The sequence below is a fragment of the Herpailurus yagouaroundi genome, unplaced genomic scaffold (genome assembly GCF_014898765.1).
Source record: "Herpailurus yagouaroundi ecotype Mexico unplaced genomic scaffold, PumYag 140, whole genome shotgun sequence".
Classification (NCBI taxonomy): Eukaryota; Metazoa; Chordata; class Mammalia; order Carnivora; family Felidae; genus Herpailurus; species Herpailurus yagouaroundi.
This window is the reverse complement of record NW_024412395.1, coordinates 54760150-54775854: the sequence shown is the minus strand read 5'-3', so window position 1 is coordinate 54775854 and position 15705 is coordinate 54760150. Positions and strand designations below refer to the sequence as shown.

The window sequence follows — 15705 nt, the reverse complement described above, 5'->3', positions numbered from 1 at the left end:
TTCTTTCTTTCTTTCTTTCTTTCTTTCTTTCTTTCTTTCTTTCTTTCCATCCATCCATCCATCCATCCATCCAAGTTAGTTAGCATATGTAGTGCAATAATCATTTCAGGAGTAGATTCCAGTGATTCATCCCCTGTGTATAACACCTAGTACTACAAGTGTCCTCCTTTTAATGCCCCTTACCCATTTAACCCATCCCCCACCCACAGCCCCTACGGCAACCCTGTTTGTTCCCTGTATTTAAGAGTCTCTTATGTTTTGTCCCCCACCCTGTTTTTACATTATCTTTGCTTCCCTTCCCTTATGTTCATCTGTTTTGTATCTTAAATTCCACATATGAAAATTACTTTTCTTAATAAATCTTTTAAAAAGCAAGCTCTCATGCTGGCTTTATTCTCTTTTTGGCTGAATTCTTTGATATTTAGAGTAAGATAGAAATGAGAACCAATGATTATGTTTAGGACCAATGGTTATGTTCCATAGACATGATTTTTGACTTTTACATAGTATTCACTTTACCTTAGAGAGGCTCACATCTCATGCTTTTTGGGCCAGTGGGCTGCTTCTCATCTGTATTTGCTTTTTTCTTTAGATATTAGGATCAAGGAAGAAGAACCTGATCCTGAAGAGTGGCAGCTCAGTGGTGATTCTACATTGAATACCAATGATCTAACACACTTAAGAGTGCAGGTGGTAGATGAAGAAGGGGACCAACAACATCAAGAAGGAAAAAGACTTCGAAGGGTAGCTTGCACCTGTCCCAACTGTAAAGAAGGTGGTGGGAGGTATGCACACATGAAACATACTCTTTTTTTTTAACACTGCTAATATCATCACCCTAATTTTTGAAATACTGCATGCGGTATCACTTAATTATGGGAAGTTTCTCATTACATGATCATTTTGTGTGTATGTCTGTATGAGTGTGGCAGAAAAAGTTAGGGGACAAAATATGTAAGATAGAATTTTCAGATCGAAGTGCCTTTTTTAAAACTAAAGTTACTTAATTTGCCTTAAAAAGAAATGTAACAGATGCCATTTAACAGGCCCATATGAGAAATTAGCCTATTTGCAAACCAGCAATGAGATTTGCCTAAATACAGATAAAGAGTTGATTTTTAGCTTGAGAATAGCAGTTATATAAAAATAAGTTCAGAAATAGTTGATAAGCATAAACATTTTCTATTTTCAACAGAAATGAATAATAAGCCTTAATGATGGAATTTTTTAAGAAAGTGGAACTGTAGTATTTTAATTCTGTACTTTAAAAAAATAAATGTTAGGACAGAATAACATGACAGGAAAAACTCAAAACAGATCACTGATTATATTAAATGTGGATGGATTAAACTTAATAATTAAGACCTTGAAACTCAGATTGTATTTTAAAAACAAAATCCAGCCTTATGTTAATTATAGGGAGCATCTCAGATAAATTGGCACAGGAATGTTGAAGGGGTGGAAAAAGATTTATTAGGCAAATGTTAACAAGAAAACTTGGATAGCAGTGTTACTGTCAGACAACGAAGGATCAGGGTGAAAATCATCACATGGTTAAATAGCGGTAGGTTTCTTAATAATACGAAGTTTTCACCAAAGGAGATGTAATAGTTACGATACTTTCCCCCCATAACATTGAAATATATAGAGAGCAGAAACTGATACAACTCTTAATGACATACTAATCAAATCCCTAGTCATAGTGAAAAGCCTTAACACATCTCTCTCAGAAATATGCCATAAATAGACAAAATATACTATTAACACAGTTAATGAGCTTAAGCTAATAGAAATAGAGCCTATCTGCCTTCGAGTTGGTGTCATTAGTTGATTTGTACATTGGCCAGCCCATTCACAATGATGGTAACAGTGACTAATAACTGCTAACATTGAGGGCTTACTGAGTTTTAGATGTTAGAAAGTCTTATAAATGAGGCACAGAGAGGTTGAATGATTCTTAAGAGCAACATGCAACTGGGATTTGGACCCAGTTTCTTACTCCAGAGCATTAAGCACTAAACTGTACTTACTACCTCTTGAGTGGATTTGCTTCTATATCAGATCCTTAGGTATTTTTATTTACTGGGTAATTATTTGTTTGAAATATTATTTATTCTTTGACATGTGTTGGCCAATTTAAATAAGTTTGGTTAGACAATAACTTTTCTGAAATTTACTCTCCTTTTTAGAGGAACTTTAAAGATAAATTTGTTCGTGAAAGTCCAATCTAATTGAGGGTCAAGATCTGGCCTATATTTTACTTAACGCATTTTCTTGAAAATGAACTTCCTTTAGATTTGTATTTATTAAACTAATATGTGCTCATAAAAATTCAGAAATCTAGAAGAATATTAAAACAATACCAAACTTCTACCCCATGTCAGGATAACCATTATAACATTTTTGTATGTAGCCTTTCAGACTTTACGTATCTTTTAAAGTGGAATCATTCTCACTGTTTACATGTCTGCTCTTATTTTGAAAATTTTTGTGACCATATTTCCAAGTCTGTATAGAGTCTACATCAAGTTTTTAATGGCTGTTAATACTGTTGTATGGATGCGTAAGAATTTAACATCTTTTTTGAGAGTTTATTGCTGTCATTCTAATCTTACACATACATTTTTGCACCTTTGTCTGATTACTTCATCACTGTAAGTTGGCAGAAGTGAAATTGTTGGATCGAAGGGAATTGTCTGCTTTTCTATCTGTTTCAAGTTAGACTCCTACCAGTGGTGTATGAAAGTATCTGCTTTCCCACACCCTTGCCAACAATGGATTTCATCATTTTTTTAAATACCTTTTAAAGTCTGGTATGAAAAATAATTCCTCATTATTATTTCATTTAGTATATTTTTTGTTACATTGTGAGATTGAACATTTTTTGGTGTGTTATTTTACCATTTTAAGATTTCTTTTGTGAATTGTCTTTTGTGAATCTGTTAATTCGTGTGTTTAACCGTCATATGTGCAGATATTTTTTCCTAGTTTTACATTGCCTTTCAACTTTGTCAGTGGTTTGTATAATGCATTGTTATACAAGTAAAAGAAGAGTTCCACCACTTAAAACTTTGCAAACTTTGTTTTATGCACAAAAGTTTTAGTGAATCAGTCTTTATGAAATACCTTAAAAAAAAAGACTTATTTTTTCTAGAACTTTTGTGAGTTCATTTTTTAAAATTATTCTAAGCAATCAAAATGGAAGCTCTTAAGAAAAAAAAACTATGGTTTCTTAGAGCTCATTTGAACAAACTTCAACTGATATATACATGACAGGCAAAATTGTATCATTGATAGTTGTTGCATCTAATTAGTAGAAGCATAGCATACAGTAAATCCAGAGCATTCTAAAGGGTTCTGCAAAGGTGAGGTGGGCAGTACTTTAAAAATTTTAGAATATTGGCCTTTTTTTCCCTCAGCTGTATTCTTAAAAATACACATATATCAAGTGGAATATTCAGAGAACAAAATTTTGTTTACCTTCTTGAGCAAGGTGTAAAATATAGTTAAATATTTAAAAATTGTATTCATCTGGGCATTTAACCAATACTTATTAAGCAGAACCAGCCCTCAGAAACTTTTTACTCTAGTGGAAGAGGCAGGTAATTTTAATAAAGTAGAATAAATTCTAAAAGCATTATTGTTATGTGGGGTTTGTGTGGATTAAACATCAGTCCATATTTTAAAAATTAAGTTATTTTACAAAATCTGTCAGCAATTTCAGTTGGTGTCTCATTTCTTCCATTCCAAGCAAAAGAAAGTACTTGATTTACTTCACTTTTCTCAATTCCCATACTGAGAATTCAGCATTATTTATTGTGTCACTCTGTCTTGGCATTGTTAAACTATTGAGAACAAGTTTAGGCAATTAGGAATAAAAACTCAAAGTTGTTTGTTTTTTCTAGATGGTATAGGTGTTAGTGGTTTGAATACATAAATCAAGAAGAAAACTTACGACTAAATCTTCTATTATTACCTTTATATTTATTTGTTGAGAAAGTTCTTTTCCTTCACATCACGTGTCATAAATCCATATCTAACATATCTAGATCTTATCTTGAATAAAATTTCCTTTTTAAATAGAAATTTGGACCCGGGTGTTAGGCTTTTCCCTTAAATTAGATAATTTGTGTGCATCCTGTCCCCATCTCCCCCCCCCCCCCCCAGATGCCTGTCCCATTTTCAAATAGTATTTCTCATTTTCTTATAATTCAATTGAAAATACTTCTCCCGGGCTCTTTGGTTCTTTGAGAACCCAGATTTGTTGCTGTAATTTGTTACAATCTTGTGCTTTGTTAGTGCTCTCAAGCTAAACTTTGCTTAGTTAGTAAAGTATTTAGCACTTTTGAGTTTATAAAAGCACATGGATTCACCTGAGTGGTACACTTAGCATAGAGGCAAGAAGTCTTGAGTACAAGAGTGAACTGAATTGGGTTCTCTGTGAAATTGCTATGGTGAACACAATATGTGAAATTGGTTTTTACACCAATAACCACAAACATTACTCTTTTTTCTTAGGGCTGTGTAAGAATAAAATAAATTATAAAAACTAAATTAAATGAAATATTGGCTTTGGTTAATACTTTGGCATTGCAGGTGAGCCAGAAAAACCTGTTTCACTCAACTCAGCTCTTGGAAGAGAGTTATAGAAATTGGGGGTGGACTGGAGCAGAAACTAGAATTGTGTTAGATTATGACGTCCTTGCCCTTAAGACAACAGCATGACTCCTCCTTGTCTTTACTTATGCTATTCCTCTGCCTGGAATGCCTTCCCTCCTTTCTATCTAAATCCTACCCACCTCTTCCACGAAGCCTTCTCTAACTACTGGAGCCCACATTGATGTCTCCCTGTTCAGAACACCTATGGCATCTAACAGCCAGCACTGCACCGTTTAGCACTGTTTGTCCTATGGCAATTTCACATGCTACTGAGTGTGAGTACATTAAAATATAAATGTGGGGAAATATGCATTTTTCCAGTAAAAATTGAAAAACGCTAGGTATAATATATAAAGGAGGATTTTCAGGCTTATGGACAGTTTACAGGCTATATACCTAGACTGTGAGATTGGGGGAGGAGGGGAAGTCGGGGCGGGGGGTCTTAAATGTACCTTTTTTTAATCTCCGAAACATTGCAGAGTTTATATGATTTTGACAGTCTAAAGTGTCATGTTTTTTATAAACTCATTTATTTTTATTTAGTAACCAGCCCAATTTTTTTTTTTTTTTTTTTTTAAAGCTTGGGAAATAACACTTTCTATAGTGTTTAATACTATTTGAATATCAGTTCTGGAATCAAAAAGTTTTCTTCTTGCTTAGGCTAAAATACCAGTGTTCATTCATCTAAGCACATATCTCCCAAACCCTGTTCTTGGTATCAAATACTGAAATGTAACAAATGTCAAATTTTATGCTGTGGAGAAACTGTATTTTATTATATCTCTGATGTGTAATTTGGGGTATCTTTGCATGGTTAATATGAAAGGAATTTTAACTATAAAGATAATTTTGATTTATATATATTTTCTGTAGTGCTAAGGGAGCTATGACAGTAGCTTTGTCTAGATTTTTTTTTTTTAGATTTTTCTCCCAAGTCTCTGTGTATATTCAGGGTGTGGCTATACAAATAAAGGAATAAATATGCTTAAGTCATATTAATTTAAAGTCTGCTTAAGGTGCCTATCGTTTTTATTGTACCTGTGATTGGTTATGTAGTCATTTCTTGGTTTATTTAATTTTTAAATTAGCTGACATTGTGACTTTGAAGAGACTATTTAGTTTCTTATACCACTAGGACATGGATTGGGCCTATGCATTGAATTTGTGAATGGTTCTGACAGAATACTTAAGTAGCTTTATTTGTACAATCTGTCTTTATGAAATGTCCTTTTAAATTATATAATTCTTGAGCATGTTTACATTTGGACAGCAATCACATTAAATCTGAAGTAAAATTAATAATGTGATATTACATGTTTGAGATATATATATGTATATATATATGTAGATATATATATGTATATATATATGTATATATATATATATACATACATACACACACAGATTTTTTTAAATTTAAATTGATCTTAAATGGTCTTGGTTTCTGATTGACCTCATGGCGTTAACGTCTTCGATTTGAAATTCAGCTTGGGAATATAGAAGTAGTAATGTTTACTTGAATATTTCCATAGAAGTATATATTATTCTCTGTGTGTTTTTTAGAGGTACCAATCTTGGAAAAAAGAAGCAACACATTTGTCATATACCAGGATGTGGTAAAGTCTATGGGAAGACCTCACATCTGAGAGCTCATCTGCGTTGGCATTCTGGGGAGCGTCCTTTTGTTTGTAACTGGATGTTCTGTGGTAAAAGATTTACTCGAAGTGATGAATTACAGAGGCACAGAAGAACACATACAGGTTACTAATATTTACTTTTAACTGAAAAAAAAAAAGACTTATAGGGCTACATAGTATCTTGAAGTTTCCCCCCTCTCCCCACATCTTACTGATCTGAATCTTTTAAAATATGACTAGTTACATTCAGTTTTTATCTTCAGTAATACCAATTTAAGAACAGTAATTCCAAATAAGCCAATATGGTTTATCTTGTAAAATAACATTTTATTTTATGCAGACTTTGGTTAGCTTTTTTTTTTTTATATATAGTTAGCTTTTTTTGTTTTGCTGTAACGTTGTTTAATGTCTTAAGCCACATTTATGCAATTCTTGTTTATTATGTTAACCTTTTAAATTAGTTGTCTGCTTTTACTCTTGATCTGTCTTTATTTTTCTTCAACATGCTAAAGAATAATTCTTTTTTTTTTCTGATAAATTGAAGTATTTTACCTTATCTCGTTTTAGTATCTGTGAGGTAAGCAAAAAACATTTCAATGAGGAATAACCAGGGCATTATTGATGGAAGAACTCTTCTGTTTGATTGTTTTTCATGGTATTGTGGGGTTGTTACATGAAGTGAGCCTAGGAGTGACTCCAACTAAATCCTAATTTAATGTATCTTAGAGTTTTCTCCTGCTACCATATAATGGTCAAGGTGTTCATCAGTCTATGCTCAACACTGAAGAATTGAAAAATATATATTTATAGTCACAATAAAGCTTAGAAGGAAGAAGCATGGTGAAATGAAAGTGTTGGTCCTAGATCTGGATTCAAATCCAGGTTCTCTGTTAGAGTAAGCAAATAAGCTCTCACTCTGCTTTCACACCTTCTACATTGTCTTTAAATATATAAAATAACCTGTGAAGTATGTAGTAGTATATATATTACATGTGCTACTTATTTTCTGTCTTATTTGTCAGGTTAGACAGATGAGCTTAACCTGTTTCAAGTTGCAGCAAACAAAATAAGAAAATAGGTCAAGTATACTTAGAGACAGAGATCAGTGTTGCATGGGATAGTAAGACATTGTTGGGCAGTGGGCTGGGACCTTAAAGTGGCCTGGTAACAGAATTTTCCTCTGTGGAATTTGATCAGGATATAAAAAGGAATAACATAAAAGGGGACAAAAAAGTCTGTGATCAAATAAATGTGAGAAACACTGAGTTAAACAGGGTTTAGTCCAGCTACCTTCAAGGCAACACCTCTTAGGACCATTAATTGAACATTAAGAAGACTGTGCATCTCTTAAGTTGGGAGATGTAGTATGTGTAGCATTTCCCAGCCTCCTTTGATTGTTGTGCCATTTTCTGTGGAGCATCTCTCAGGATTAATTCCAAAAGAAATTTTGGGAAATACCTTCCCAGAAGAATAGAATGATATGTGAATAGAAGAGGTGAGAGACCATTTGCCATGAGTGAAGGTGAGATTCTATATAGCACATTTCTGTTAAGTAGGATTGAGCTATGTTATGGAGGTCCTTTTAAGTTAGGCAGTAGAGAATCTATTTCATAATCTGCAAGTTATTCTTATATTTCCGTACCACTTAGTGTCATGGTGAAGTTTCACACTGATACGATTTGGTATTTAAGGAAGATTTGTCTGCCATTGACTGACTGGATAGGAGAGGGGGAATGACTTAGGGTGTCACTGCAGCATAGTTCAGGCGTGAGGTCTGATGAGGACCTACTTAAGGTGGAGGTGCTGAAATAAGAGGTAAGAATTTTGAAGAGAATCACAAAATACAAGATTTGCTTACTACTTGATTTCTCTCTGGATTCCTTTTAGATTTGCCTTTTGCCTTTTCCTCCAGTAATTCTCTTTTGTAGTTGTCTTCAACATAATAGAAGTTCAGTCAGTCTTTTGTATTTAAAAAAGGATTTTATTCATACTGGGGAAATAAAGTTAGGCATCAGGGTCTTGAATTAACTATAACATCATGGTATATCAGGCTTGCTCTTGACTATTCCAGCTAAAATCACATCAGCTAGCCATCTCCATTATTCCTGGGATTATCAGTCTTATTGGAGCACAGGCTACGTTTTTGCTTTAATCTTAAGTACCCTGTGTAGTTCCTTGAATTCACATTTAAAAGGTTTAGTATCGTGGATATGACATGCTAATAATACCTTAAATATAGCTTAAAACAGTGTGCTCTTTGCAGATGGTCATTTTTTAGCTGTACGGTGTCTTCTAACAGATGTTTCAAAACAAACTATTGGCATAGCTGAGGTATTCAAGTCATATCCAGATATCAGTCTATAACTTTGAAGATCACTTTTCATTCAGAAGTAAAGAGGACAGATTTATTTTGAGGGAAGAGTACTCTATGTGAGAAATCTTGCAAGGACCGCTCACGAAACGAATACACTTTTAATGGAACTGAACTCTGCTTCTTGTCTCTGTCACTGTTGGCTTATTTTCTTTCTCAGCAGATGATCAGTCTATTCATGTTGAATTTAAAAAACTAAGTAACCTAATTTCTTTTTAACAGGTGAGAAGAAATTTGTTTGTCCAGAATGTTCAAAACGCTTTATGAGAAGTGACCACCTTGCCAAACATATTAAAACACATCAGAATAAAAAAGGTATTCACTCTAGCAGTACAGTGCTGGCATCTGTGGAAGCTGCACGAGACGATGCTTTGATTACTGCAGGAGGAACAACACTTATCCTTGCAAATATTCAACAAGGTTCTGTTTCAGGGATAGGAACTGTTAATACTTCCACCACCAGCAATCAGGATATCCTTACCAACACTGAAATACCTTTACAGCTTGTCACAGTTTCTGGAAACGAGACAATGGAGTAAATATTACACAAATACTTATTCATTGTGGTTATTTTTATACAGTAGTGAGAAGAATATTGTTCCTAAGTTCTTAGATATCTTTTTATTGATGTGCAAAAATTTTTGGATTGACAGTAACTTGGTTATACATGACACTGAAATGCCTTACTTTGTATGATATTCCATAGTATATTAAAAATGGTAAAATTGCATGGGTTTTGTAGGTACTTTTGGAATCTAGAAGAAATGAAATTTTACCAAGTTATATAAAGAGAAAATTGAATTTAACAATGCGAATGGTAGTCTAACCAAATGCATCAATCCTGTGTGGTTTAGTGTAAAAATGAGAACATGTTGGTATTTATCTATTGTAAGATAAAAAAAAGTTGGTGGGTGAAAGAAATCATGTTATGATAAAAAAATTTTTGTAATTTTCTTGATGACTGGAATTTTTATTATGCATAACTGACAAATCAAGTTTCCAAGCAAATGTTACATAGTGTAGGCTTTACTTAGCTTATCAATTTGTCATTTTGAAGCTAATTATTTTAATTAGGTTAACTATGTACAATATTTTAAGCATTACTCTTGTAAGATTTTGAAAACTACATTTTAACATGGAACTCTAGGGATAGTCACCTTTTAAAATCCTGTTGAAAAGCCATGTTTAAGATTTAATTTGCCAAAATAATGTCTTGTTAATATTCTTTCAATAACGAAGTTGGGCAATATAACCAATGTTTAAAAAAAAAGTTTAAAATGTATAGGTTGAGGCATTTGGGTGGTAAGAAAATGTTAAAGTGAATTATCCCTTTTCTTGAATATTGGAGGACCAAAAAAAATAAGGTGTATTGCGTCTTAGCAGTGATTTTTTTTTTTTTTTTTTTTTTTAAATCCAATCTTGTTTCCAAAAACCATATGTCTGCCAGGGCCTTAAAAGCCATCATGTAAATTACCAGTAAAGTATAACATATGCAAACATAAAATCACTTCCATAGTGACGATACTCCAACCATATGGATATTAGTCATAGAAAACTAGAGGTTTATGATATTTTTTTAAGTCTTTTTTTTTTTTTTTTGTCTAGGTAGTCAGTCTGCACTTAAATATCAACCGTTTTCCTTTTTTGCTTCTTCCCTTAAAATTTATATGTATCCAGTACATTTAATTGAGAAATGTATGTTTTTTATTATGCTGTATTTTCTTTTTATTTTTTAATTATTGTTTATATTTTCAATTATTAAAAAATGTACAAAATAAAGTTTCATTGCTGGTCTTGTAAGAGCTATACAATTTTCCTAAATGTATCCCTATAACTGCAGCAGTTCACCTGTTTCAAAATTTGGAATTCTGTTCATTTGTTATTCTTAAGACCACCTCAGACTTAAAGGCTACCTTATTGTACGTTTAAAGTGTATTATAACAGTGTGGTAGTTAATAAAACACTATTTTTTTTCTTTTGAGTTTGTTGTATTCCTATGCATTTAAAATATTTGCAGTGGTATGGGGTAAGAAAAATCTGTATGGTTCATTTTTCTTCACCTTTTGTTCACAGATTCTTGATCTCAGACACTGAAATTATTGGGAGAAGGGATATTTACTTGAAAAGGGAGGAGTAGAGGCCCTAGCAGATGGCTGATTTTCTCCCGGAAATGAGCTTGTTAAATAAAACTTTTGAAAAAAAATCTTTTAATTCTAAGTCCACATTGATTCACATTAATTGTAATAATCCCATTTTGCAAACCTTGTTTTTATTTCCGCAGTTAAAGTAGTGCAGAGTATTTTGATTTATTAAAAATGTGAGTTTACATGAAGATTCTTGAAAATGATAATGTAAGACATACTTTGGTAACCGTGGCACGAGTTGAAAAAGTTATGTTTTGAGTTTGTGTAGGTCTAATCATGATAAGGGCAGAGTGAAAAGGAAAGGAAAAGTTAACATTATGACTGAATTTTGGATATTTTAAAATGAAAAATCCAGTTACTTTCCATGTGTTTCCAGTGGGGGTGAAGATTAAAGATTCCATTGTTTTCCAGGCCCAGTCTGACACTGTCAATAATATCTTTGAATGCATAGGACAACTCTAGATACACATAGAAACACAGGCAGAGTTTTCTTTCCTAAATGTGAGACTTAAGCTTGTGATGTGAAATAGGCATTATTACTTGAATTATAGAAATTAATGGAATGTACAATTATTTTGAAGTTACAAGGATCAGAATTTGAATCTTTAAGCTCCAGTTAATTTTTAGAAGTTTTTTTATTACTGAAGATGTGTGAAGAGGATTATGTGAGAAGGTTGCTCACTTGAGCAAAATACCTATTAAGTCAGGGGATTAAAAATCTTTCTAGAGTGTGATAGTAGAGATGTTTTTAAATAATATTGAAATTTTACAGTAAGTTTATAGAGTGCTTTTGATCCATGAGTTTCCAAGCATATTTTATCAGTTCTTGGAGCATGAATACAATGAAGAACGTTAAGTAGTCCTAAAAATTATTTACACTTTTAGATTTTAAAGAGTGCCCACTAGGAATATGTCCGTGAGCTGTGGCTCTTTACCTAGCAAAAAGAGTCCGTGTTCAGCCTCAGCCTAGGTCATTTCAAATATTTCTATTTTTGTATTTAAAAGTGCTGAGTATATTGATCTATTTTTTTCTAGTTCTAGAATCTTAGTATTGTGTAAGAGTATATTTCTTAGTGCAAGTATACTCTTTAGTAGGTATTTCATCAATTGCTTTATTTTTGTGAAGGCCTAGAGGGTGCATATTCAGTATATTTACATGCAACTAATTCCTCTTTATCAGAACTATCAGAACGTAGTCACCTAGTCGGGTAGATGTCTGTACTCTGTATACCTCAACTTAAAATACCACAAGAAAATTTTATTTTCTGTATTTTGAGACTTAATGACTTTGAGAAGTAATGCAATTAACCCCAAAGCACATAAAGCTTTAAAGGAATATGTTGCAAAAGTCAGGTGCCCTGTAAGTAACATTGGGCAAAATAGTGAAAATGCTTAAGATACTTCAAAATAGTGGAAATACTTAAATAGTAAAAATATGTGTACTCATAAGTTGAAGGCATGTCAAACATACTTCATAGAAAATCGTTTTTAGCCAGTATTGCATCAGAAAATGCTGGGAGCATTTTAAAACGTCCACAGGTCTTGCTGCATTTTTTACCTAAATCTACATTTCTGGGGATGGAGGCTATATATGTATTTTGTAATAGCTCCGTAAGTGGTTCTGATAAACACTCCTGGGTTAGAATCACTTAAATAGAGCAAGCATCTTTGATCTCAAAATTTTTGTTTTATTAAAAATCTTGTATTCAATATTGCTTGAAATTTGTGGTTATTACTACTAATAGCATTTGGCTTTAACCCTATTAGTAACCGTTTGGTTTTTAGTTTTAATTAAGTTGGTAAGAATGTTTTTAATGTAAAAGAACTATTTGGTTCACCAAATACTATGTTTAAAACTTTTTGCCATAAACGAGTAGCAAGTCTTTTGTCTGATACTGAGCACAAAATGAATTGGTTGATATTTTAGTGAAATCACCTTCTCTAAAGTGTTGAAGACCCAAAGATACTGATTTTGGTCTTTTGGACAGATTTGTATATATTGTGATAAATATATACCAGCAGCGGATGCAACGTGCTCCAGAAATGTAGAGGAGGGAGAATTCTGCATGGAGAGATCTGGGGAAAGGCAGAGGAAATGGCGTCAGGAAAGGCACAGTGTGATTTGTTACACATGACGAGGATTTGTGACGAATGGAGTGGAAGAGCTGGAGGAGGTGGTCAGATTGCAGAGGCGTTCAGAATTTAATTTTTACCAGTGGTTCCTAATCTTTTTGGAATCCTGGGTCTTAGAGAAAAATGCAAGAGCTCTCATTTAAATCCAAGATGTTTGAACACTGCATGGGGATCTGTTTGAGCTAAAGCCTGAACCCTTGGAAAACGGTCAGACTTAAGGAACTGGGAGAAAGAGGAGTCATCAGGGAGGTTGTCAGAAACCATAGATGGTGTCATGATGGTGATGAACATAAAGTGTAGAGAGGTTAAGTTGGATGAAAAGCAGGAAAGACCGTTGGTTTTGGCAATAAGGAATTGCCTGCTGATCTTTTTAAGCAGTTGGTGAGAGTATTGGGTAAAAGACTGGTTGAAAGCACAGGAGAAGAGGCTATGGAGACAGCAAGCATAGCTCTTCTGTTAAATTTGATGGTAAAGAGAATAAAGGAGGCAGATGCTGAGTAAGGAATGAGAAAATTGAAGTTTCTCATAAAATGGGTACATTTTTATATTAATAAATGTTAACTATAAAAATTTAAGTGACCTCTAAGCTGGAGTTGAAATTTTTTTTTTTTTTTAAAGTTTATTTTGAGAGAGAGCACAAGCAGAGGAGGGGCAGAGAGAGAAAATCTCAAGCAGGTTCTGCACATCGAGCCCGATGCAGGGCTCAAACCCACAAAGCATGAGATCGTGACCTGAGCTGAAACCAAGAGTCAAGACGCTTAACCAACTGAGCCACCCAGGTGCCCCCTGGATTTGAAATTTTTAAAGAACTGCATATGCTGTTAAGTAACATGATTCTTAATCATTTCATCATTATATATTTAAATGCAGTTTTTCGGTATTAAAAGGGTGCCGAATGAGAGGTCTCGGTTTCCTTCAGTCTTTCCCCACTCCCCAGGTTTTAATTCCTTTGTTTCTTTTATAAATCCGTATTAAGCTACCTACTTGATAACGTGAGAACAGATAGGTTTCTTACCTTCTTAAAACCTAATTTTCATCATCCACAAAAAGGGGATAACAATGGTATCCCTCATACGATTGTTGTGAGGATTAAAATGTAAGCGTTTATCATAGTGCCTCTGGCTTAGAGCAGCAACTCATAATTTTTTCTCCTTCCACATCTGAAGACATTTTTCTGTGGTGAAGGGGACAGTACTTGGGGGTTTCCATTGTTTGTAGTTCATGCATTGATTTTTCTTCTTCAGAAAGAGGGAGTTTTTTTTTTTTTTTAATGGAAAAAAAATATGAAAAGAGAACCATAGAATCTAAATTGCTGGTGGACAATGTCAGTGAAGTGACTGCCCTGTCAGAAAGGATGGGAATAAAGAATGAAGCACAGAAAGTGTCATCTTAAGGAAATTACAACCTGATGTAGAATTCTATCCTATTTTAACATTTCTAGGAACCAACCAGAGAATCTTTAGATTCATTTTGATTGAATTTAGCATTCAGTGGCTCCAACCTTAAGTTGGAAAAGGCCATCAAAGAAATTCAGCCTATTTTCTCCAAGAAAAGTCTAAGCGTCCAATTAATAGACAACAAATGAAATGTTGTAGCAGATAATTTCTAGGATTGCTGCCCAACTTTTGACCTATTTTCTGAGGATTACTTCTGCCACCTTCAGGGAGGAGTTGTTTAGATGATTGGACATCTGGTCAAATTGGAGCCAAGTAGGTGATCTGTGAATTTAGAAAAGGGAAACCGATGTCTTGGGAGGTTGCATTTGGGACATGGATGTGAAGCAGAAAGAATAAAAGACAAGACTGTACAATCCCAGAATAAAAAGATGACGAGAACAGCTGCCTTGATTGCTGGTAACCGCAGTTTTTGTTCCCATGTTTTGTGCCTGTCTACGTTTCGGGCTCTTGGGTTCAGTTAGATACCCTTAAAACCTTACAGAGGTTCCTCGCCTTCCACCTTTAGTTCTTAACGTCTGGGAGGCTGTTACTTGTTATCAAATAATGCCAACTAAAACATAAGATACAACTCCTTCTTGCATAACGTAAGTTGTCTGTATTAGTTGATGACTTGGTCCTGTAGAAAATACCACACACACACACACACACACAAAACCCATCATCAGTGCCAGATGAGTCGGGTTTAGATGAGGGAGAACTTAGTTTAGAGCCTGAGTGAGTCGGAAAGGGTGAGCCTTGAAGGGCCAGTGAAATGTACCCAAGGGAACTGATTAAAAGGCCAGAAAAGTCCATCTACTGTTTGAGGACTCTTATCAAAGGGCTGTGTATTTGGGGTTAAGGAATATTGGTTTTCTTGCCAATGTTAGCTTTGTAGTTAATCTCTCATGCTATATGTTCTTCCCTTCATATTTTCATTATGCACACAGGTTTGGTTTGGGCCTCACTTTTAATTGTGTGTAGCCAATTACTTAGTCCTCCTTACACCCTGATTCTTTAAAAATCTTCAGTAAATTGCATCTTTCCCATTTGTGCTCTTGGTAAATTTCCGTGGCTTTTCATCTTGACTCATTTAATAAAGGTGAAACTTTTCACAGTAGACACAGTGCCTAGATTTCAGACTTAGACACATATGGATTTATGTCCTGGCTCTGCTGCTTACTAGCTATGTGACCTTGGACTCTACATTCCATTCCCAGCCTCAGTTTTCCAATCTGTGAAATGATAATAGGAGCATTATCTCCATAAGCGGGATGGAGGAGATTAAATAAGTTAATGCATGTAAACCATTTCTCACAGTGCCTGAT

General features: G+C 34.0%; 1 protein-coding gene across 1 annotated transcript in view; it reads left to right on the top strand.

Annotated features, from left to right (window-relative positions):
- Nucleotides 1–10648, top strand: part of SP3 (Sp3 transcription factor) — a 59926-nt gene extending 49278 nt beyond the window's left edge. Inside the window, exons 5-7 of the mRNA XM_040475416.1 lie at nt 593–785; nt 6223–6419; nt 8890–10648. Coding sequence (XP_040331350.1) covers nt 593–785; nt 6223–6419; nt 8890–9206 — 707 coding nt within the window. The 3' untranslated portion in view covers nt 9207–10648. The remainder of the gene's footprint in view (nt 1–592; nt 786–6222; nt 6420–8889) is intronic.
- Nucleotides 10649–15705: the final 5057 nt, after the last annotated feature.